Source organism: Brienomyrus brachyistius, chromosome 17 (assembly GCF_023856365.1).
Source record: "Brienomyrus brachyistius isolate T26 chromosome 17, BBRACH_0.4, whole genome shotgun sequence".
In the NCBI taxonomy this organism is placed as follows: domain Eukaryota; kingdom Metazoa; phylum Chordata; class Actinopteri; order Osteoglossiformes; family Mormyridae; genus Brienomyrus; species Brienomyrus brachyistius.
The window spans coordinates 18,777,709-18,803,490 of record NC_064549.1 but is presented as its reverse complement, the minus strand read 5'-3'; the positions used below and the strand labels follow the sequence as shown (position 1 = coordinate 18,803,490).

The 25,782-nt window shown below is 41.4% G+C and overlaps 1 protein-coding gene across 1 annotated transcript in view; it reads left to right on the top strand.

The window, feature by feature from the left end:
- The first annotated feature begins 57 nt into the window (after window positions 1-57).
- Window positions 58-25,782, top strand: part of LOC125712074 (collagen alpha-1(II) chain-like) — a 48,023-nt gene continuing 22,298 nt past the window's right edge. The window contains exons 1-7 of the mRNA XM_048981710.1: window positions 58-194; window positions 810-985; window positions 1,241-1,277; window positions 16,485-16,556; window positions 22,570-22,704; window positions 22,803-22,847; window positions 23,993-24,109. Coding sequence (XP_048837667.1) covers window positions 939-985; window positions 1,241-1,277; window positions 16,485-16,556; window positions 22,570-22,704; window positions 22,803-22,847; window positions 23,993-24,109 — 453 coding nt within the window. The 5' untranslated portion in view covers window positions 58-194; window positions 810-938. The remainder of the gene's footprint in view (window positions 195-809; window positions 986-1,240; window positions 1,278-16,484; window positions 16,557-22,569; window positions 22,705-22,802; window positions 22,848-23,992; window positions 24,110-25,782) is intronic.

The window sequence follows — 25,782 nt, the reverse complement described above, 5'->3', positions numbered from 1 at the left end:
GGTGCGCGTATAGCATGCGGAGCTTTATCTGTTATTCAGATTTCAAGGGCAATACGTTACATCGCCTGCTTGCGTAGCAGAGTTTCTGTGAGTTTGACATAGAATTTCCTGCGCTTTGGTGCACAGCAGCAGTCTCAAAACTGCCATGTGTATAAATCAATGAGACCACTGTAGGACCAGCCAGAATTCAAAAGGTGAGGAATTATTGTAATCTTCTACTAAATATGTTACTGGAAAAGGTACGAATATAATCGCACTGTCAAATATGAAGACGTACCATGGTAGTTTATATTGTGATGTTTCAGGAAGTATTCCAACAGCAGTTCCAAGTTAATTATGCAAATTCAGTTTCTAATCACGTTTACAGAACGTAGTTATAACCCGTTGTGAAACATTTGCAGCTATAGCGGTTTTCAAATTTACTTATTGCTATCATTTTCGTTTAATTCGTAGTTAATGGGAGTTGTGGCGCTGCAGTCTTTTCTAGCTGTATTTAGCGATAATTGTTACTTTTTTTCTACAGTCATCTATAATGTCATTCCATGTGAAACGTTTTTATGCTTTTTACACATTTTAAACTGTTGTTAATGTTACGTTTGCGACAGCAGTTTTACTGGCTGTTTCTCCTAATGTTATTGTTATGATTCATACATTTTTTTGGATGTAGTATCCAGAATCTGTTACTAAAATACTTTTATTTTGCTCACAGTATTAATGACCAAAATTTATTTGGTAATTCATGACAGGGCAAGTTATTTATTGAAGTTACAAAACGTGTGAGATCCATTAGTTTTGTGTGTATTATCCAGGTAAAGTGTCACAGGAGATGTCAAGAGAGACAGCATAAACTCAGACACTGTGCTAAAATCGAAGCGGCCCAGCAGGACTGAGGGTGCCACAACCAGGCAGGGGTGAAGGGCTCTCCCTGAAGAGCACACATGAAGCTCCTTACCTACAAGCTTCTCTGCCATTTCTTCCTCTACTGGTGAGTTTTTCCAACTTTTCCTTCTTTCCCCCAGGTCTTTTAAGCATGTTTCTTTGTGAACGCATGTTTCCTTATGTTCAACAAATTAAACATATGCAATTTTCTCATATGGACACACTGATTATAAAAGTAAGGAATGTAACCTGATGCTTATATCACTGTTGAATGCTGTCATTTGGGTATCCATATGAAGCACAAAAAGCACACACCTGTGGCTAAATAACAAAACACAAATTACACTTTCTCTCATTTTAGGTGGACTTTTGCCAGTGCTGGTCAGAGTTTCGATGGGGTGAGTTGCTAATGTTCAAACACTTTAAAGCCAAGAATATAATGAATTTGCGACCATCTTATTGCTAGGCCTGATTCTTAATGCAGATTTGCAGTTACAGCAAATTGCTTGTGTGTCATTCTGGCTAATTCTTTATTTTTCCTGATCTTGCTTATTAGTTAATTTCAGTCATATTTGTAATGCCATAGTATTGACCTATATTAGCAGTATTGTAGAGTCATAACAGTGTGCTGCTATATCGTATTTGCAGGTTTATAGTAAAATCAGTGTGTTGTTTTATATTTAGCACTTTATAAAAAACATTTTTAAAAACATTTTGAATATAGTGGAAATATGTACATTCCTACGCTGAACTCCCCAAAGAGGTCGGGAGGGCAGAGCTGAAAATAATGACAAACCTGAGGACTGCTGAAGTTAGTTGGGTTTCTCCCTGAAAGTGCTATGCAGTTTCAGAAGTAAAAAAGAATTAGTTAGCCGCTTATTATGATAGTATGGGAGCATCACTTTATATATACATTGTTAAAGCAGTTTATTAATCTCTGTTATTGGCAGAGCCCACAGTAGCCTGGGTTACACCACATCAAAAGTAATTTATGACTAGCATTCACTGAAAATAATGTTTTTGCATGTGTGTGACCTCTGCAATGTTCTGGTGACCTATCCAGCATGCCCCCGGCATTGTGTCTTCCTGGGATAAGCTACAGGTGCCCTGTGACTGTGATACTACAAATTCTGATCTTTTTGTCCTAGGTATGCAATTGTTAAAAGTGAAATTAACCAGGCAACATGAGCTTCCCTTTGAGACACTAACTGAATGTTTTGAATTTAGCTCTGAATTCTGGGAATCTGTGCAACATCATGAGCAAAACTCTCATGAAGGAATATTATATATATATGGGTTGAACATTGAAACTGAATCACCTGGTTTTAGACCACAATAATTTATTAGTACAGTGTAGTACCTCCTTTTGCGACCAATACAGCATCAGTTTGTCTTGGGAAGGACAGACACAAGTCCTGCATGGTAGCCAGAGGGATTTTGAGCCATTCCTCTTGCAGAATAGTGGCCAGGACACTTTGTGATGCTGGATGAGGACAATGTTTCCTGACTTGTTCCTCCATAACCACCCTAAGTGGCTAAATAATATTCAAGGATGTGTTTCCTGAAAGCAATCGATCTTACAGAACAACGAACAAGATAACAAATGATGTAGGTAAAGAGTGAGTTAGATCAGTGAGTGTTTCCGAAGATGCTTCATTATTCCAGAATTAACAAATGACCTTTAAGTAGTACTTTGTTGGCTCCTCCCCAGCCTTTATGTAAGAAAAGCACTGGCTCTCAATAACAGAAACATCGATCCCATGATATCTAATTGTCAAACCAGAAATATGCAAATATTAAAAAAAAAAACTAAAATAAGCTCAAAATGTGATGTTGCATCCTTGTAAAAATGAGCAATGGTGAACGGCAATAAGAAAAGGAAGTAACAGCTAAGAAGCCTTAAAACACTTAGTAAGCCTTTGAGAAGGTGGTCAAAAATATATTTTAATAGAATAATTACTGCATCTTGTATAATAGGTCTTGCGTAGGCACTGTAAAATTGCATCTTCCACATGCCCAAAGCACCCTCTACAGCAGTATATGTTCTTTGGTGTGTGGTGTTGTACCTCTCTTCAGCCACAGTTTGGGTATTCAACACTGATCTGAAGAACATATGCAATATGATCAGGATGGCATGACGAAAAAAAAAAAAAAAGTTTTGCATAATATATTAGCGCAGCATATAAAATATTCAAGTATCGCGATGTGATTTTATTGTAAGAAATATCTTGGTAAAATCTGGATAAAGCAAAAAAGGAGTTCAACATGCACTGTATTGCCAAAAGTATTGGGACACCTGCCTCTACACACACATGAACCTATTCGTAATACATAGGCTTTAATATGGAGTCGCGGGGGGTCCGGAGCCTATCCCAGAAGCAATGGGCAGGAGGCGAAGCCAAGATCAACCTCTGAAAAACAACCACACACCATAACCCCCTCCCACCAAACTTTACACTCGGCACAATGCAGTCAGGCAAGTACCGTTCTTCTGGCAACTGCCAAACCCAGACTTGTCCATCGGATTGAAAGACAGAGAAGTGTGATTTGTCACTCCAGAGAACACATTTACACTGCTCTAGAGTTCTGATGCTTTGCAATACACTTAGTGATGTACGGCTTGGATGCAGCTGCTCGGCCATGGAAACCCATTCCATGAAGTTTTCTACGCACTGTTCTTGAGCCACATGAAATTTGGAGGTCTGTAGCTATTGACTCTGCAGACAGTTGGTGCACAATATGCCTCAGAATGCATTGTCCCCGCTCTATGATTTTACGTGGCCTACCACTGTGGCTCAGTTGCTATTGTTCCCAGTTGCTTCTACTTTGTTATAACACCACTAACATTTGACTGTGGAATATTTACTAGTTAGCAAATTTCACAAATTGACTTTTTGCACAGGTGACATCCTATCATGGCACCACACTTATATTCACTGAGCTCCTTAGAGCGACCCATTCTTTCACAAATGTTTGTAGAAACAGTCTGCACACTTAGGTGCACCTTATACACCTGTGGCTATGGAAGTCATTGGAACACTTGAAATTAGTGATTTAGAGGGGTGACCCAATACCTTTGGCAATATAGCGTACATTTCTTACAAACCTGCCTAGAAGTAATTATACCAGCAAGAAAGAAAATTATTTTGATGAACATATCCAGCACCCATGCAAAAGCAGCAGAGGTAAACTTTAAACTGAATTTTAAAACATAGGTCAGATAATCTTGAAAATGAATAATTATTAAAATTGCAAAACTTGCTAGGTTTTTTTTTCCTATGACAGAGTGAAAATGGTAAAGCCAAATTTTAAGCTCCCTGCGGTATAATGTCCATACGGTATGAAGGTATGAAAAAGCCTGGGCTGTATTTCCAGAAAACTTCTTAATGCTAAGGCATTGATAAGTTCTTCCTTGTTGTGCCTTAATACTCCAAAGCGGTTCCTGTAACATCTTTAGTTAAATATACGTTACATAAGACATACTTTTGTAAGGCTAGTCTGAGCCATTCTTATCTCTTACTGCTGTTGTCACCTCATACCGCTAGTAGCCCCCACTGTTTAGACTGCACGCCTCTGAAATGAGCAAGATGCTGTTAAGCAGTATGTACTCTGAGCATTCAACAGCTGTGGGGGATGGGGTGCGATGTATATTGTGACCGCATTGTGCACACATGCAACACTTTATGCAATATACTGTAAGAACCATTTTTACATCATTTTCGAATAATAAAGATGCTATCATCTAAAATAAGACTAACATTGTTAACATAGTTATTTTCATAACTAAACATCACATAACTAAAAAAAAAACTGATCCATGTGGTAAAATGATTTTGTCTGATACACAACTACAGTCTTCATTAGGTAGATATTTGTTCATGCGCTCTGAATGCACAGTGAATTGCACTTAGTCAGCCATGGATTCATAGTGATTCATAGTGAAAGATAAGAAACACACAGTTGATTATGCATTTATTTATTTATTTATTGGGAAGGTGGGAGGGTCCCCCTATTTCCGACACCTTTGTATAGATACACACCTCTATAATGTGCCAAAGTTACAGTACATCAAAGCTTTGGCTCATGAGGTTCATAAGAGTCAACAATGCAGATTCATTTAAATATAAGTCTAATATATTTTCCCCATAAACCACCCTGCAAGAGTCCTTAGTATAGTCAATAGTGAAGCACATTGGACATTATCTTGTGTTATGACAGTTATATTTAAAAAAAAACACCACTGTATGTCATGCTGCAGTCAAGCAGTTGCTGCAAGAAGGGAATAATCTATTCTCCAACTATCAGTTTCAACCAATCAGGTTATCTGGTGCCTATTAAGGTCACACTTAAGCTCTCCCTTAAGGAGCCTTGGAAGGGATTCTTCTGCAAACACACTTAGAAAAGTAAAGAACTTTAGTAAGGTAAGACGCTAAGAGTCACCATTATCAGGAAACCCAGCCCTGATCTTAATCTAGCAATGTATGAATTGCATATGCATAACATGCAATGTGGGTGTTAATATCACACATCGTCCAGCCCTATAATATGCTATAGAGGTTACTCGAATTCAGTACAAAATACCCCGCTTTGCATTGTGATTCAGCTCTGGTACCAGTTTTTACTCCAGTGGAAAACTAACACCTTGAAGTACTGTACTTTTGGTACTTTCTTGAAGTACCAAAAGTACAATACCTGGTACAGTGGGAAAACTCCCTAAGAATTGTAAAGACAGTATGAAGTTTTAAAAAAAAAATGTGTAATTGTTTGTACTTGTATTTCAATTTGTTTTAGCCTTTTCTAACAATATGCACCTACAACAAGCCCCCTTTGCTCTAATTAATAGTCTACATTATACTTTTATATTGCAATTTTGACATCTTATTATGTCATCAGCATTATTATGTTGTTCAAGAAAATCTGTCATAGTGTTTTTGTCATCTGTTTTGGCTGATCTCTGTGTCAGCATAGCAGGCAAAAATTCAAATAAAGATCAACGTTGGAGCACTCTTAAATTTATGAGCAAGATTATAAACTACTTTAGTGATGAATAGATTCAAGAAACTCTGACTAATTAACTATTGATCTTAAGTACTAGGTAACTACTTAGCATTGTGAAGTTTTCAGGAAACACACCCCAGATCTAGTCATTGTGTAGGCCATGGGAGATGTTCAGATTCACTGTCATGTTCATCAAACCACCTTGTCATCAGTCTTGATGTGTTTATTGGTGCATTATCTTCCAGATCCATGCCACCACCTTCAGTTTGCACTGTTTAAATCATTGGGTGTAAGTGGTCCTAAAGAATGGTTCGGTGGTCTATGGCAGTGATGTGCCCATCTAGAACAAGTACTGGACCAAGAGAAGGCCATGATATTGAAGCCCAAACCATTACAGATCCACCACCATGTAGTACTCTGGGTACACAACAGTCTAGGTGGTAAGCCTCTTTGGGGCTTCTCCACACCGTAAATGTCCCAGATGTGAGGGAGACAGTGAAGGTGGACTCTTCAAAGAATACTATATGTTTAACATTGTCCACAGCCCGAGATTTGCACTGCTGGCACAACTGAAACTGATGTTTGACATTGGCACAAGTGACAAAGGTTTGACTATAACAGCCTCACCATGAATATTGACCCTTTGGTGCTCCTGACACACAATCTTGGTGGAAACAGGAGAGTTAAGGTGTACATTTAATTCTGCAGTGAGTTGGGCAGCTGCTGTGGTTTTGTTTTTTTGATACAATCTGGGTTAGTACCTGGAAATCCCTTTCAGGTAGCATCCTCTTGCATCAACAGTTACTCCTGTTAAATGTGGTTCATCTTTCGTGGTGGTATTCCAATATTACCCTGGATACCACAATTCTCGATACACAAAGACTTACTGTCCCGGTCACAGATGCGCATCTGAGATGCACACCAACTATTTGTCTTTTTTTGTTGTTAAATCTCCCATCATGTTGTGTGTATTACAGTATTTTATTGTACTGCTGTACTATTGCTCTACTAACTCAACCTTCACACTCAGTTCTTACTGATGGAATATCTATCATGCATAAATAGGTGTGAAATCTGTATTGGCCAGTGTTTCAGTTTCATTTTCCAGCCATTGTTGGTCTCCATAGTCATCTTACTCATACTAAAATTATTACTCAAACTATTCTCCCTTTTGAATAGCAAGATACAGCATGCATAAGCACAATCAAAGGAATAATAATGCATTATGACTTTAAAATGAACCCAATGCATTAACGCAATAAATTTTCCAGCACTAATACATGCACACACACACACACACACACAGTCAACCCTTGGTGTCCGCAGGGGATTGGTTCCAGGACCCCCTGCAAACACCAAAATATGCAGAGGCATATTTTTAAATATAATCTTTTATTTAAAAGAGCATAGTATTTCCATATAAGCTACAGAGATACTTCTCATATGCTTATACAATACAAACAAGGGAAAGTACTGCAGCCAAAAATGACTTAATAATGGTAATGGTAATAATGGACAATGGTTTTATGGCTTTATTCAAAAGACTTGGGATAAGACACTGAATTTTAATGAGTATGAGTTATCAGTTCAATAAAGCATATTGGATAAACAAGAAAGAAGAGCATCTAGTATTCAGTCTCACCGACATGGCAAAACAACGCTATGAGTGGAAAAAAAATTTGCACTGCATAGTGCAACTTTATCTCTTGCATGTGTCTAATATGATGTTTTAAATATTCTACTTCAAATACACTTCACCCTTGTCACTCCAAATATGCTTACCTGTTGAGATTTGCTAAGCGAGGTTATCTCTTAGTAAACTTATGTCTAGTTATGTCTAGACTGCTTCCTGTTTGTGCTACCAGTCACTAGACATTGAGACGCTGAGAAACAGACATATTTTTCTTTTAGACAGAAGTAGATTTAAGATTATGGAACTTAAAACATGCATATATGTCTACCTTTTACAAGTATATATTTATTATCATCTAAATTCACCTGTACTGTTATAGGTATTATTTTTGTGAAATTGTTTCCCTAAAACATCTCTTTAATATGGAATGGTATCTCAGCAAAGTGAATAATATTTGATTAAGGTTTTGAAGCAACTTCATTGAGAAGCACCAAGTTTAAAATCAGTTATGATATTTCCACCCAACCATCACCTAACCATTTATCCCAGTCAGGCTTATCTGGAGATTTTGCAGTATATGCCACATGCGTGCACCCACTCACACATACTGGGCAACTTACAGATGCCATTTAGACTAATTACATGTCTATGATCTGTGGGTGGAAGATCCATCCATCCATCCATTTTCCAAACCGCTTATCCTACTGGGTCGCGGGGTGGGTGGATAATATATATGCAAAATTATTCAGAAATATAAATAGTCTTCATGTTTTGTTAATCTTCATGTTTTGTTTTATGTGGATATATTCAAGAGACATTTCAAACATTGCTCTTCAGTAGTAAGTAATATATTTTATTTTTGGTATTAGTATTCAGGTATTTTAGATATTATTGTAATTTAGGGAGTACCCTATACTAACTGTTCTTTAGACAAATTCTCAAGTATCTATTATAAATGTGAAAGGTGATAAGAACATGAAATCATACTTCATTACTAATTAGATTTCAGCCTGGAATAAGTTTTACGTCCAGAAAATCTTGAATAATCACTGTTTTACAAAAAAAATTCCATAGTACGTATAAATTTCACTGTCTAAATGTCATAAAAGAGTCCATAATTCTAGATTATGTATGAGACACAGGGTGTGATCACAGGACAAGTTTTGTTATCAACCATCAAAACTGAAGGATTTTTAAAGAAGGCTGACACAAACACAGAAAGAACATGTCACTTTGCATATGGAAAAGTGGGATTGGATTCAAATATACCAGTCCACAGTTGTGAAGCAGTGATACATTCTGAGCAACCATGTTAGTCAAACAAAAAATACAGATAATGCAGAATTTCACTATACTGTATTCTCAATACTTGTCTTTTTCATGTATTTGGTACCCAGCAGAATAATCACAGCTGGTAGGTGCAGGGGAAGCATAACTGTCAGTGGACCATGTACCCCTATCCCTGAAAGCTCTAATCTCTAATCACTAAAGGCAGTGAAAATGAGGCATGTGTGCTAGTAACTAGTCAGCCATGGGGCTATGCTCTTTAGGGCTGTGTTTGAATAAATACAAATCTCTTAGTTTGCACAAAAGAAATTTTTGAAACCTTATTGAAGTTTGACATTACATGGTTAAAAAATAGATTTTCATATTACCTTTAGCATCATGTTTCAGATTTTTTTTTTTATTAACTTGCTTTAAATGGTTCAGAAGCCCAGCTCGCAGGCTGAATTGGGAAAGCCAACACTGACTCTCAGCGCAGGGCCCAGACTAGTTACTGGTTCAAGGTGGAGGTGGAGGCCTTGCAGAGGTTGGAGTATGGAGTGCCATCGCAGCGCCAGGGTATTATTTAGAGGTGGCAGAAGGTGACCTGCTACAGATGGGTAGACGACTGAATGAGGTCCATGCGAACTTCAAAGGAAAGTAGGAAAGTAGGGGTACTTTAACTAGGCTGGGCGGGTTCACTTCCTCTGAAATAGCAGATAATAAACATCTTAGGTGACTGACCTCCCCCCAAAAGGTTGTCAATAGCATCTGCCAGGTCAAGAACACAACCACCTCGGGTCCTGACTGGATCAGCAAACGAGTGATTGCCGAGAAGGACTCGACTGGAAAGAGGACAGTTTTCAACTGGCCGATTTCCAGGTTCATTGATCTTAAGGCTCTTTTCTAGGATTTTGACAAGGCGGCAGAGGCATGCCCACTGAATCCTTGACAGTGGGGGTTCATTGTGGCCCTCGGGTGCTCTGAGAATTAATGGGTTCTGCCAGGCTTCCTCAAGCACTGCAAAAAAGAGTGCAACTAACTTGCAGTGATATTTATTGATTTTGCCAAAGGTTTCGACTCCCTAACTCATGAACACATCCTGTGGATTCTAAGGCAGAGATGATTGGATCAGCATGTGGTGGGAATAATCCATAATTCCTACACTGACTGCTCAACCGAAGTCGAGATCAATGGGGGTTGCATTGCGTCGATTGAGATGAAAGTGGTTTTGAAGCAGGGTGATTTTCTGTCACCATTGCTTTTCAGGGTAGTGCTAGACCCCCTCATCCATGCACTGGAGATGCTTGGATGCAAATACAGCGTGAGTTTGGCCCACTTTACAACCTTGGCTTTCACTGATTATCATGTCACAGATGATTCATCAAGCCCTCCAAGTGCTAATTTACTGTCAGTGATGCCCTAGCATGGACTGGAGATGCCTATGATTCCCCTGATGGACCCTTGGTACGGTCTGGTCCAGCCTACTGTGGCAGCTCAGCTATGGATATGAGTAGTGAGTATTGGGAAGATGCACCTGAAGCCTAAGCTAAATGTGGTGATCCTGAATTCCTATACGATGCCTTATTTGATCAACCTGCCGGATCATTATGATTGTTTGGGATCCACCCTGGAGATGCCTGATGGGATCATCAGAAAGGCTGTGAAGATGTGGTTGTACCCTCCAGCCTCTACTTGTAACAGAATCCTTTACTTACAGCTCAGAGATGGAAGGCCGGGAAGGGATGAAGTTGAGCTGTGCGATCCCATCAATCTAACAAAGGATGCTACACTGGCTTGCCAACTCTGCAGATGAGGTGATGAGAATGGTGGTGATGGCCTCTGGGGCAGAAAATGAGTTTCAGTGACTATGGGCAAAAGCAGTAGGTGAGCTGAGTCGGATGCTACAAATGACCCCTCAGGAAGGGGTCGAACTCCCTCTGTCTGCAAGAGTTAGGTATCCACTACTGTATGACTGGAGGCATGATGAAGCAGAGAGATGGGGGGCATTACCCATGCAGAGAGCTGGGTATCACTTCCAGCGGGGATGTGATTATCAATGCGTGGATAGCGAAATCCAGTGGATCTTGTGAACGCCATTTCATTATGAACGCAGCCTTTCAACTCATGATGAATGTGTACCCTACAAGAGTTCCTTACTAGAAGCATCCCAGGAGGTCTGAGTACCTGCCGGGGTTGCCATCAGTTGGAGCCGTGCTCACATATCTTGGGAGAATGCCCAGTGGCTCATGGAGCCAGGATTGCTAGGCACAATAAGGTATGCACCTTACTTGCAGTCAAGCCTAGGCACTACAGATGGGAAGACCATGAGGAGCTGCACCTCAGGGAGGAGAGTGGTGAACTGAGGAAGCCGAACATTGTAGTGGTTAAGGGCAATGGTGCTTTGGTCATCGATGTGATAGTGAGATTTGAGTACGACCTTGACTCTTTAGAATCAAGCATTGACAGAAAAAATCCGTCACTATAGCCCGCTGAAATCTCAGATCTCACAATCTCAAATCTCGCAGTTGATGGGGGTGGAGCAGGTCATGTTCTTTGGTTTTGTAGTGGTGGAAATTCCAGCAAGGCTGAACTGGTTAGTCTCAGGACTATGCTGTTCTCCCTGGATGTCCTCAGAGTGTTCTGTGGCTACAGCAAAAGGTATGTGTCCTGGAGTAACCTGGAAAGGCAATTAGGCCCTACCCTCTTTATGGATCTAGTTAGACATCCTGTCTCCCCTTGGGTTGGTTGTCAAAAAAATTTGGTTAGTTCCTGATAATACCATCTTTTGCTTGTCAGACCGGCTAGGCCCAACCCCCTATAACTCTACCCAGGGTTTGGGCTGAAAATGACAAGTGGGCCTTTGCTACTCTAGACCCTCTGATGCCTTGCGCAGATGTGCCACTATTAGTGGGTAATGCGGGGAACAGTGGAATTCGTAATGATTACTATCTGCAAAGACATTGGCATTATTATTCTAGATGCGATAATGTGTGGCGTCACTGAATGACACAAGACGGGCCAGTTAACTTGGAATATTTCATGAAAGAATAGCCATATGCCTTGTCATCTAATTAGTGATGCACGTGAATCGATGAACAAGATTCCCATTGTGCCTACCAACGATCTAGTGAAACCACAACCAAGGGAAAGGGCTTGGCAGAATCAGTGAGGAAAGAAGACTCTGTTGAGCTTGACTCTAGTCTGGCACTGCCCAGATAGCAAAATCTTTCTGGCACGGATGAGGCACATATCACGCATTTTCACACAATAAACTGAGACTTGAATGTCTGACAAAAATATTTGAGGAAGGGCAGACCAAGAAAAGCAGTTGTTACCTGTGATTCCATTCGTAGGTCCGGCCAGCTATTCAAGCAGTCCCTAACCAGTAGATCTGCCTTAATTTCTTGTAAACAAAGAGCAAAGGTTGTCTGCTTGAGTTTTTCCTATTAATAACTGGTTTCAACTTCTTGTACGAGTTGCAGTCTCATTCTCTCCTTTTGGAAAGTTGGGAAGAAAGTTAACTTTGTTAACATGTTATGAGAGTTAACTTTACCTCTTAACCAGCTTCATTTTATGCAGCTTATTTACAACCGTTACATTAGTCAATCTCTAAAATTAATGCGAAATTACATTTTTTTAAAATCCAGCGAAATGACTGCCTCAACTATAAGGGTACTTTACAAATCCCCAAAACTCTTCTAAACAGCTAGAATAACTTAGCTAATAGTTAAAGTTCTCTGTCATCTCCAGAAAGATAAACGGATAACTCTCAGTATTTCTACAGTCATGATGATACAGATGCCCAATGACAGCTACGCTAAAAGCTAACAGTAAATGATGAAAACCATTTAGTTACCGGATCGATCACTTATTAGAAAGAGCAACACTTGTGCCTTTAGCTGGACCTGTAGTTACTTTTATGAATGCAGTGAAATGTTTTAGTAAATCTTCTTGCCTTCTTAGCGGTATCCATCTTCCTTTTTTTGAAAGCGCGCAGCGTTGGTGACATCAGATGCCACGTGACTTCATATACTCTTATACTACGGGACCGTTGAATGCTTGAATCTGATTGGCTGACGAACGTTCTGAGGTGTGCAATTATTTTCAAATAAACGCACGGCGAACGTAGTTCCAGGCAGCTCTCTTGACCGCATTACAGTTCCATATCACTTCGCATAGTTAACTGTAATAATATTGCAATAAATAGAAAACTGCAACGAACGAATAAATAATTAAATGAATAAATATACATGCACAAGCTTTTCTGTCTCATTACTGCAATCACACGTCCTTGCACACGCACACTACGGTTACACACTCACACAAAAAAGTGTTGTCAGTGCTGCCCTGACGATTTTATCAGTTAGCCTAGTGTAGCAACTTAAAGGCTACACATGACATTTCTCACTAGCGAGGTAATAACAGCGCTGCATCTTAAAGCAGACTTACAGTTTAGAGACGGTGCTTCAGAACACTGTTGAGGGACACACAGAGGTAGCCTAATTCATGCAAGCTCTCTCTCTCTCTGTTTCTCTTTCTCTGTGTCTCTCGCTCTCTTTCTAATAACTTCATCATTAACTGCATTAGTCTGCTATCAACGGCTCAAGCCTCCATTGCCAGCTTTAAAATGACGTTTTGGAACTAGCAAAAGAGTCGTTGGATGAGATGCGGAAGAAATAATCCTACTCACAATAGCGATTTAAGTAGAAAAACCGGACGAATCCCTTGAAATATATCATCTGATCGATGTCTTGAGGTGTGGCAACCGTAGTATAAGCGGAATAATTGACTCCGGACCGTTGAATTATTAGAAAAATAATGCACCACCTCGGGTGTGCATTATTTTCTAATAATTCAACGGCCCGTCGTCAATTATTCCTTACATAAATTACGATTTAGTGAGCAATGTTAACTCAAAAACATACCCATCCATCCATTTTCCAAACCGCTTATCCTTCTGGGTCATGGGGGTCCGGAGCCTATCCCGGAATCAATGGGCACGAGGCAGGAAACAACCCTAGGATGGGGGGCCAGCCCATTGCAGGGCACACTCACACACCATTCACTCACACATGCACTCCTACAGGCACTTTAGCATGTCCAGTTAGCCTCAGCATGTCTTTGGACGGTGGGGGGAAACTGGAGTACCCGGAGGAAACCCCACGACGACATGCAAACTCCACACAAATGTGACCCAGGCGGAGACTGTTCCCAGAGGTTTGAGGCAACAGTCCTAACCACTGCACCACCATGCCGCCCCGTCAAAAACATATAGTCAGGTAAAATTAATACAGCATGACTCACTATAAACACGCAATACCCAGATAGCATGCGAATATGGGCCACTTCTGGAAAATGTGTGGCACTGCTGGCCCGGTTCTGGCACCGGCAAACGGATGTATACCATAAGTGGCCCACTTGTCACAAAACAGATATGGGCTACATGGGAGTCTGTCCAGTGCCCAATGGTGTACCGGGTTGTGGAGATACCAGCAGTGGGTGAAAAAGCTCCATGGGGTGGAAGGGGGCCCTGGGACCATGTCCCAGAGGTCCAGACATGTAGCAGGGATTAGGCTGTGGGTAAGGTGGACCCAGTCCCAGTGGTCCCAGTGGTGGCAGTAACCATAGCGGTAGGTCTAATTCCCAGCCCCGAGTGGCGATATGGCAACCCCGGTTCCCGCAGGTGGCGAGGCTTGGTTGAAAGGGTGCTAAAAGGTACACTTACCTTTCCCCAGGGGTAAGCAATTCCCCAGTACCAAATGGACGGTAGTGACCCTAAGTGGGAAGCTCAAGTCCTGACTGGGGAGCCACGGTGTAACCCTAAGTGGCAACCCTAGTGCCAAATCTGAGTATAGGCCAAAGTGGCAACCTTAGCATGAACCCTTAAGCCCCGATGGTAATCCAAGGTTCTATAGGTCTAGGAAAGTAGCAAGGGCTTAGCTGAATCCTTCTCTGGCCAGGATTTGGGGTTAGGGTCTTAAGGTTAGAGACGAGATAAGGGCTGGAGGTACCGAGAGGTGCCTGGGTCCTTTCCTGGGGCAAGCTAGGTAGAGGTAGAGGTCCATCCAAGCCCCCCCAGTTCAAGCTCCAGAGCTCCAACCCTTAGGGTTGGGGTTTATGAGTTAGAGCCAGGGGTAAAGTTTGGAGGTACTAGGAGGTGCCTGGGTCCTTCCCTTGGGTAGAGGTGCACTTTAAATTAACTTTTTCTGTTACATTACAGAGTTCTTCAGCAGCCTAACCTCAACCATGTTCTCCACATAGAGGGTTAATGACGTGTTCAATAGGTCCAATTCAGGTGGACATTAAGGCAGGGAGATGCGGGAACCAACAGGCGAGCCACTCCAGTTCAGATAGGCGGGGAGCGTCCTCAAAGAGACACTAATCAAATCGCCAAGTAGCCTATTCTCACACTTTAAGAGTATGCTACAGCATAAATATTAAGCATTACTGGATGAAATAGCTTCAATGTAGTTAGCTATTTTTTCTCTGTAGCTTGCAGTGTAGCTATACTACAGTACTATATTGAAACAGTAGCTTTTCTGTAGCTTAGATACCTTTAATCATAAGCAGCTTGTAGCCTGACAAGCTACCGTTTAAAGGTAGATTCCTCAACCCTGCATATGAAAACATTTGGTAACACTTTACATTAACTCTATAATGCATTCATAGAACATGGAATGTACCTTCATAACGCATTCATAATGCAACCATAGAACATTCATAAGCAGTGTATAAATATACTCTAACAACCTAACATACTGTACCTTAACAGCTTTAATATACATTGATAACAAACATTATATGATAATAAGAAACATTCTATTCATATAATTGTATAATGTTTGTTAGTAATGTATTTTAAAGCTGTTAAAATATGGGTATACTTACATACTGCTTATGAAAGTATTATGTAGGAGCAGGTAATGTAAAGAGTTACCAAACATTTAAATTTGTTATGAAAGCAATTCAGTATTTGAAATGTGATATGAAAATCACTGAGTGTGACTTGCCAGTGATATTACATTATTTTATTTCAAATATACGTTTTAGAAAAAAATAGTCACCATTTAATGTAACTGATTAGTAGGGATCATGTCAGAATAGTCAGGCATATAACTGAAGGATGATTTCGACGTGAGGGATTACTTAATACTTTATTATCCGTCTTTTAGTAAACGACAATAACTTAATTTTATTGAATGTATGAATTGTACTGGATCTGTTATGTATTTTATGTTCAAACACCTCTACGTAAACAACTGAAAAGTCTGAACAGATTTCGTGCATAATATTCTGGTGTGATGGAAATGGTATGCTGTTAGGCCATGAGATTGTCTGAGAATTTTAGTATGGCTTTAGGATAGACAATAGATAGCTCTCATGTGTACCATATTGTTCTGTCTGCCAAAAGCAAATTCCGTTTAATCTTGAAGCTTGTTTTTCAATCAATATTTACATTCCTGTTGATCTCCTGGGCTGCACGTGCATGTACGTGCAGAAGCACAGACACACGCACACCTCTAGGCCACAATGTCCTTTGCCTGTGGCCTGCTTGGTAGCAGAGTTAGACAGCAATGCAAAGTACAAGCAAATTAGAGTAATACAGTAAGTGGCTGGAAATTCATTCAAGTACAAGATGACTGTATCAGACAATTGTGTTGAAGGGGTGTTTTGGACTGTGTTCAAAGCAACTTCTGTCATTTTTCAGGGGAAGAGCCTGGAGCTGTGTGGAGGACTCGACTGCCGTCAGTGTCCATGTTTCCCAGCCAAAGGAGCCCGGGTAATGCTATTCATGTCTGCACCTTACAGTGACAGCATCATAATCAAACCTAATCTTATCCATCTAGGGTTGGAAGTTCACAGAGATTATGGAACTGAAGTACTGAGCTGGTAATTCTCCTGGCTTCTACTGTTGAATAAATCCTTTAGCATCCTTAGATATTATACAGTAGATCAAAGACTTGGATTGTATTTGTTAAATTTAGTTACACTGAGATCACTATATGTTGCATTATTAGCATCCGGTACTGGGCAAAATATCCCGACCCTATGAAATCAGATAAAGTAAGGTTAAAATTTTTTTTGTGGGTAGAGGGATACGATTTTCAATAGTAACAAGGGCCCATCATGAATTCCTGTCTTGAATCCTTGCATAGCAGAACACAGGTAAACCTGTACTGTATAAACAAGAAGTTTGAGTATGCTCAGATGGCAAAATATTAGTGACATTTGTTAGTATGGCTAATAACACTTTTTGGCTGCATTTCTAAGATTTGTATACAGCGTAATATATGTTTGTATATATGGACAATATGTTTCACATACTACTTCTTTAATGTGTATGTCTTAAAATTACATCTGTCGTAATAAGCTTTTTTCTGGCATTACATAATATTGCTATACTGTACAAATATTAGAGCCAGGGCCACAAAGGTGCTTCTAAAAACAGTCAAAAAACTAAAAATGTCTATAGTATTGTATTTTGATTGGTTAAGGTTAGGGGCTGAGTTGCGGTTAAGGTTGTCATTGTTGGGATTGGGGTTTTTCTCCTAGAAATAAATGGATGTTTCCCATAAAGACACTAATACAGATAATGTGTGTGTGTGTGCGTGCATGTGTGTGTGATCCAGGTATACATTACATTGTGGGGACCAAATGTCCCCATTATGTAATAAAAGCCTGTTATTTTTATGTCATAAGGACCATTTTTTTCGGTCCCCACATTCAATTTTATGAAAATCTGTTTTTGCAATCAAAACACTGAAAATGTAAAAAGACTTGTTTTTCATATGGTTACTTATGGGTAAGGTTAGGGCTGGATAGGGGTTAAAGTAGTCTTTTTTGGGATTTTCACATAGAAATTAATGAACGGTCCCCACAGAGATATGAAAACTTGTGTGTGTGTGTGTGTGTGTGTTTCGGGGGGACATAAAACCGAGTGTTTTTTTGGGGGATGACACAGAATTTGAATTAGGGCACACACACACATTTTATACGTATTTACATATTACATATTTACATAAGATAACACAATATTGTTTATATAAATATAGCTTATGTTGCTTTTAAATTATACTCATAGAACCCCCAATTTGCATATTTCTCCTGCATCTGTCTCTCACACAACTATGCCCTGCCCCACCCCTATCCCTCTCTGAACACAACCCCCCCCCCCAAGTCAAGCTAGCAGAGAGGAGCTAGTTCGTAAAATAATATTTGCCAGTGTTTTAACATTTCATCTTATCTATCAAGACATCATACTGTTGGGCACTTTGCATGCACATATGCGAAATCATGTCCCTTTTCTTGTGCTAGAAGAACCACGAGTCAATCTATCCTACAGCTGAGTCTCGTGTAATTAATCTTATTTGTGCATTTTTCACCGTTCATACATTTGAAATATTTTATTAAATATGTTTATCGCACTTTACTATCAGTATCACGCTTTTGATGGGCTCATGGTGCTTTTTAGTATGAATGCTGTAATTTGGTAACTGCTGGTATAATTCTTCAGCCTCATTACTTCTCTGTCGCATGAGTCTAGCTGCTGACAATCTCACAATCAGCACAAATTGTTTCAGATGTGCTACAAAGACAGAGTCTGTTTGATTCTAGAATACCTTGGTCCTTTTCAGTTTCCTCTGTTATCTCCTTTTTGATCTCAGATAGCAGCAATGCTGGCTGTTAGTCATGTCTGCAGTCTTCCAAGTTTTATGCTTTTTATGTATATATTATGTCTGGAAAATGCATGTGAAACAAAAAAGTGGCACAAAACCATTCTATAATGTTATTTTATGTATGCTTATGCAATTTATAGTGCACAAGAAAGTAAGTGGAAGGTTTTTGCAACATTTCTGTAATTCCTAAATGTTAATGCATGTAATTCGTGGCTTCTCATGAAAATATAGTTGATTCCATTTGGGTTACAGTTCTACAGTTTGTGATGCAATCATAATCTTTTATTCTGAATCTTCATTTGACATAATCTGGACAGCTGGGCTATAACTTCAGTGAGTGATTGGCCGATGAAGCTTCATTACGATTTCTGGCGTTCCCCATAAAGTACCAGAACTTGTTTGGAGTCTTCAAACCTTTCTCTCAAACACAGAGAGACCCCTAGTGGGGTTCGACAGCACTTTGAACAATCTGAGAATGAAGTATATGCATTTGAATCAAATGAATAATGTGGCTAGTATGACAGCAGGGTCTGATAGTCCATCCATCTATCATCTTCCGCTTAATCCGAGGTCGGGTCGCGGGGGCAGCAGTCTCAGCAGGGAGGCCCAGACTTCCCTCTCCCCGGCAAATTCATCCAGCTCCTCTGGGGGGATCTCGAGGCGTTCCCAGGCCAGCCGAGAGACATGGTCCCTCCAGTGTGTCCTGGGTCTTCCCTGGGGTCTCCTCCCAGTGGGACATGCCCGGAACACCTCACCAGGGAGGCGTCCAGGAGGCATCCTAATCAGATGCTCGAGCCACCTCATCTGGCTCCTCTCAATGCGGAGGAGCAGCGGCTCTACTCTGAGTCTCTCCCGAATGACTAAGCTCCTCACCCTATCTCTAAGGGAGAACCCAGCCACCCTGCGGAGGAAACTCATTTCGGCCGCTTGCACCCGCGATCTCGTTCTTTCGGTCACTACTCATGACCATAGGTGAGGGTAGGAACGTAGATCGAGTGGTAAATCGAGAGCTTCGCCTTTTCGCTCAGCTCTCTCTTCACCATGACAGACCGATGTAGCGCCCGCAGGACTGCTGACGCCGCACCGATCCGCCTGTTGATCTCCCGTTCCATCGTTCCCCCACTCGTGAACAAGATCCCAAGATACTTAAACTCCTCCACTGATAGTGTTATGCTAAATATATATATTTACAATAGAATACTGTGATGGATCTGAGACAAAGTCTTTAATTGTTGTTAACCTGTTGCCAGTTAGGTGCTGCAATGTATGTGACCATTTTCACTTGGAGTTTTTAAACTGCGGTGATGGGGTACTGGGGAGAGAAACAATGAGGTGTTGGCGACTTGGGTTGTAGCTTGACAGTCTCATGGGGGCAATGACGATATTTAGCACATTGAGGATGTGTTATTGCCATATGATAGATGTTTGGAACAAGGCAATCCTGGCCAGTACAATAATGGTAAATAATATGGATATAATCTTTTACATTTATTCATTTTGCAGATGATTTTATTGAAAGTGATTTGCAACAAGGGAATGGAAACCCAGCCTCCCCTGTGGCAGGCGAGAGTTGAACAAGCAAAGAAACTAATAATAATAATAATAATAATAATAAATAATAATGATAATTAATAATTATGATAATAACTAATTTTGTATTTTGCCATTTCGATATTCATTCAGCTTATTGGGAGACATCAGCTTAAACTATTTTAATCTTGCCATTTACAGAGCCATTTTCCATAATGAATCAAAAGGTGTTGTATGTAAGGCAAACTCTAGAGCCATTAGTTTCTCCAGCTGCAAAAGAACCCCACGATGCCCAAAGGTTTCATCTTGCTTTCATAAAAGTTTCGAAAAGCCGACAGATCTGAAACCTCTGACACTTCAGGGTGCATTGGATGTCATTGGTCACATGATATTGCATAAATGAAGCAAGCTCCGACTCCTAGCTTCGAGTCACTGGGCTTCACTTTAACCAGGCAAGCTCAGAATTCTCTGTATTTTAAGTCCCATCACTAGTGAGTTGTATTAACTGCATTAACAGAAATAACATAACTATTGTTTTTGATACTTATGTTGCCGAGAGGTTCTGTTATCACAGGCCTCTGATTGGTTGTCACTTTCATCCCAGGAATCATTTAGTAAATATTTTACCACTAGGATAAGCAATTCGAATTTTAGCTTAATTTGACAGTGTCTGTTGAATAAAATAGATACATATCAATCTGTTAGTAGTCATAAAATTCAAAATGACCCAGTTTATTTTTCTTCAGCTTAGGATGCCCAAAACGGGCCATTTCAGACTAGAGTGTGCACCTTGTGAGGGGAAATATGTAATTCTAAGTACATATTATTTCAGTTTATAACCATGTAGCATTTGAGTCTACATGTTTGTGAAGTAGAATTATGGGGTTGACGTCTTCTTTTGGTTTTGAATTAGTTGAAAGTTTGACGTAAAAAGATAGTCGAAACAGATAAAATAAAATAGTTGAATCTTAATGGCAAGTGCATATAAGACAAGCCCAACAGCTAATATTAAGCTGGTTTACCTATAGTTTGAGGAGATATCACTAGAATAAAATATAAAGTTTTACCTCTAGTTACAAGACATTTTTTTGTTATATGGCTTTGTTGCCCTCATGTGGCTATTATGAAAACAACAAATAAAAACAGTAACATATTGTGTGTTTAAGTGGTTGGAAAACACAGAATTACAGTTATTGGCACAGCAGTCATGACCTGTCCACAAGTTAATGCAGCCACTCCTGTTCCAAGGATCCAGAGTCTAACAACAGCTACAATGATTGAGTCTGTCTCTTGTAGAGACACGCACTGATACACTATATTGCCAAAAGTATTGGGTCACCCCTCCAAATCAGTGAATTCAGGTATTCCAATCACTTTCATTGCCACAGGTGCATAAAATCAAGCACCTAGGCATGTAGACTGCTTCTACAAACATTTACGAAAGAATCGGACACGCTCAGCAGCTCGGTGAATTCAAGCGTGGTACCATGATAGGATGCCACCTGTGCAATAAGTCCATTTTTGAAATATTCCAGGGTCAACTGTTAATGGTATTATAACAAAATGGAAGCAATTGGGAACAACAGCACTGCTGACCGGGTGGTTGGCACAACATATTATCCAACGCCCGCTCTCTGTCTGCTGGTGGGAGTGCGCTCACCTGTGTGTGCGCGCCTGTGTCAGAACTCCACCATGCCCGATACAAAGAGCAGAGGAGAATTGTAATTTTTGTGTAGAGACAAAAATGACAAGCTGTTGTGTAAATAAGATAAATAACATAAAGCTATTTAATTTGTTTAATAAAAGGACAGTGTATAGACCTGTTCTATAGGAAAAGTAACCTTAAATGACTCCTGTTATGATCTGGCGCTATATAGAAAATAAAATTAACTTGACCTTCAGGGGAGGCGGAAGGTGCCATTGGGGGGGCAGGGTGCCCCCCTAATTTAATGGTAGGGGAAACACTGGCTGGCTTTTCCGGGGTTGGGCTTGGTCCCTTCCTTCCAGTGAAAGGAACTCTTAGTCCTACAGCATTCAAAGCCATTTTAGACAATTTCATGCTCCCAACTTTATGGGAACAGCTAGGGGATAGCCCCTTCCTGTTCTAACATGACTGCTCACTAGTGGACAAAGAAAGGTCCATAAGGACATGGATGAGCAAGTCTGGTGTGGAGGAACTTGTCTGCATAGAGCCCTGACCTCATCCCAATAGAACAACAGAAATTAGAGCAGAGAACGTGAGCCAGGCCTTCTCGTCCAACATCAGTGCCTGACCTCACAAATACTCTCCCGGAAGAATGGTCAAAAATTCCCATAAACATTCCTAAACCTTGTAGACAGCCTTCCCAGAAGAGTTGAAGCTGATATAGCTGCAAATGGTATGCCAACTCCATATTAAAGCCCATGTATTAAGAATGGCATGTCATTACAGTTCATGTATGTGTAAAGGTAGTTGTCCCAATAATGTATAATTAATCTATCTTCTCTATTTATCCTAATAAAAATCAGTAATGTTCATAGAGTTTTATTGCTTTCTTACTGATTTTTGAGGTTGTTTTAACTATCATTGTTCTATATTTTTTCCAGGGGATGCCAGGTGATCCGGGACAGCCAGGTTTGCAAGGGTCCATTGGCCCTCAAGGGTCACGGGGACCCCAAGGAGAGAAAGGACATAGAGGTCTAGAGGGTTTGCCTGGGGAGTCAGGGGTGAAAGGGAAAATGGTAATTGGGACATTGCTGTCCTCTCCTCCTGTCTCAGCGATGTTTGCTGACTCTGTGTGCCCCCTGTGTCTTCAGCGTTCTGATCTCTTTTCTTATAGGGTGACAAGGGGTTCTCTGGTTTCCCTGGGTCTGATGGGATCTGGGTGAGTATTTCTCATGTACATACAGTGTACAAACATTACCATTACAAATAATGATTTGTTCCACATGTAGTCCTCAAGCCAGTTACATGGTACATGGACAAGGTGCCAAAGGTTTTCCATGGGATGTTGGCATGTGCTATGTCTAATGGGTCCCACATTTATTTTTTTAAGCTCAGTGCCACATTTAGTGATATTTGAGTTGTGGAATATTGCTGATCACATCACTCTGTCAAGTGGCATTGTGTACCTGGCACTTACTATCATTACTTGTTTAAAAGGCCCATAAGACTTTATTTCTTGCTTTTTGTCTCTCATATAACCAGTCTCCTTTTCTTAATCTATACTGAATGAAGTAAAAATATATTCAATCTGTTAGGGGTTTCAGTTCTCATCTGGATTCAAAGGAGGAGCAGGTGCTTGTAAACTCAGTATGTATGTGTTTCATAGCATGGCTCAAGAAGAGTTATACAGACGTTCCTCTACTTACGAACTTTCAACTTACGAACTTTCAGACATACGAACTAATAGGACTGTAAGTTCACATTGTGTGGGCTTGCTGTCCGCAACATCAAATTTTGTTCTGCGCGTCAATTCCATGTAGTACGACTTCTGGCCGCTACTCCCACAGCGGTGCAGCATAGTGTGCATACTCCCAGCATCCCAGTTATTTTGACATAAATTTTGCTATTAAATGCTCATTGCTAATTACTGTGAAATCTAATGAATGGCAATGCAAAAAAACTGTGTATATACACATATACATTTATACTTATCTCTTCATTAATTGTTTAGTAATGAGCTCATTGGAGTTGAATTGAATCATTGAATGTCTTCTTTATAATGCTGAAATGGGTCTTTTAGAGTGTTAAGGATGTTTTAGGGAGATTCTATTAGTTTTTTTGGACAGACCTGGAATGAATTATAATTTTTTCTCTATAAGCAATAATGAAAATATCTTGCCAAATCCCAAAGTGGTTTCTAGAGAGCAATTACACTGGTATAACGGAATATAGAAGTTCATTGCAATCTACTTTTCTGGTTTGTTTTTCCTCAAGTCATTTTAATTTTTTCCACATTAAAACAAGTTTGGTATTGTGTATTTATGCCTACACATGTTTAATTTCTGGGTTAATGTCATTCACAAGGGTCATCCTGGTGTCGAAGGACCTCCAGGCTGTCCTGGGCTAGATGGCTGTGCGGGACCACGAGGTGATCAGGGTCTCCCTGGAGAACAAGGGCACCAAGGGATCTGTGGGCAACAGGTGAGATGGTTACCATGCCAATTCTTAAACCAGCAGACATAAAGAAGTGCACAGGACAGAGGGCACATTGAGGTGCCACAGGGTCACAGGGCAATTTAGTGATGCTAGGTCACCTATCCGTATGTTATGGACAGCAGGAAAAAACTGGAAAACCACCAAAAGCCACACAACAGTGCGAGAAAATTTAAACTCTCCACATGCGGTGAGTAGGGACAGGCTGCATACTCCCCAGCTTAGGGGGTGTAATGCAACAGTGCTTCTTACTGAGCTGCCCACCTATCAAAGCAGGTGCTTTGTTAGATCTGCACCCCTGACTGCTCCAACTACACTTCCATTTTTCATAAGTGCTTATCCAAATGCAGGATCATAGCCTGTCCCTGAGATTGGCAGCAAGTGATATCAGTCTGTTAGAGGGAACACTTACAGTGGGCAATTCAGAGACACTGATTCATCTAATTGTATGCTTTACTAGTGTGGGAAGAAATGCATGCCTCCAAAAATCATATAAATGCCACACTGACAGATATATATATATATATAATGTGTGACGCCCGCTCCGTCCGCTCCTCGTGTGTGCCACGCCCCCTAATTACCCACGTGTGATTTCCTGATTGTGCCCAGTCGTGTCTTGTTTCCTGCTACCTTGTTTCATGTATTTAAGTTCCTGATTTGTACTAACCCGTGTCTGTCATTGATGTTACCCAGCGTTTGTCCGTACCTGTACCCAGTAAAAACCCTGTTTCCCGAACCTTGCCTGTGTGCCTGCTTCCGCTCGCTCGCCTCTCTGCCCGCTCACCAGGCGATCGCGAGCCGTCGCGTGACAGAATGACAGACCACAACAAGGCTGACTACATCTCCGAGGAGGAGTACTTCCGCCTCGGAGACCAGGTGGTTTTCTGGAGATCCCAACCCGGTATCTCGGAAGATCTACCTGCATGGAGTCTCATCCTCCTGTGTGAGAAGAGCCTCGGGGAGCTAGCCCTCGATCTAGACGCCCGCTTGGCCGAGGAGCTGCGCGAGGGTCTCCTGCGGATAGCTCGGCTCCGGACCAAGCGCTCAGTCGCTACCAGCGAGCGGGGACCCGTCCTTCCGCCATCCGCATTGGCGAACGTAGCTCCACCTCCCGCCGCTACCAAAAGCCGGAGGAGGAGACGGAAGGAACCGGCGATCGCCCCGACGATCGCCTTGAGGGCATGTGCCCTCATCCCGGCGGCCCTCCCGGAGGAGGATCGGGAAGTCTCCCCAATCGCCCGGATGGTCCCTAGCTCTGCTAAGCTGTCTCCCCAGGCAGCTTTTCCTGTCCGGAGAGCACCGGTCCCGGCTACGCCGTCTGAACGGCCGCTATTGCCGGCGGACCCCGCTCCCGTGCAGCCGCCATTGCCGGCGGACCCCGCTCCCGTGCAGCCGCCATTGCCGGCGGACCCCGCTCCCGTGCAGCCGCCATTGCCGGCGGACCCCGCTCCCGTGCAGCCGCCCTCGCAGCCGCCTTCGCTGCCTGCTGCAGCTCCCGGGCAGGCGCCCCCTCTGCAGCCGCCTGCTGCAGCTCCCGGGCAGGCGCCCCCTCTGCAGCCGCCTGCTGCAGCTCCCGGGCAGGCGCCCCCACTGCAGCCCGCTCCTGTTCCTGACCGCGCTCCTGTTCCTGACCGCGCTCCTGTTCCTGACCGCGCTCCAGT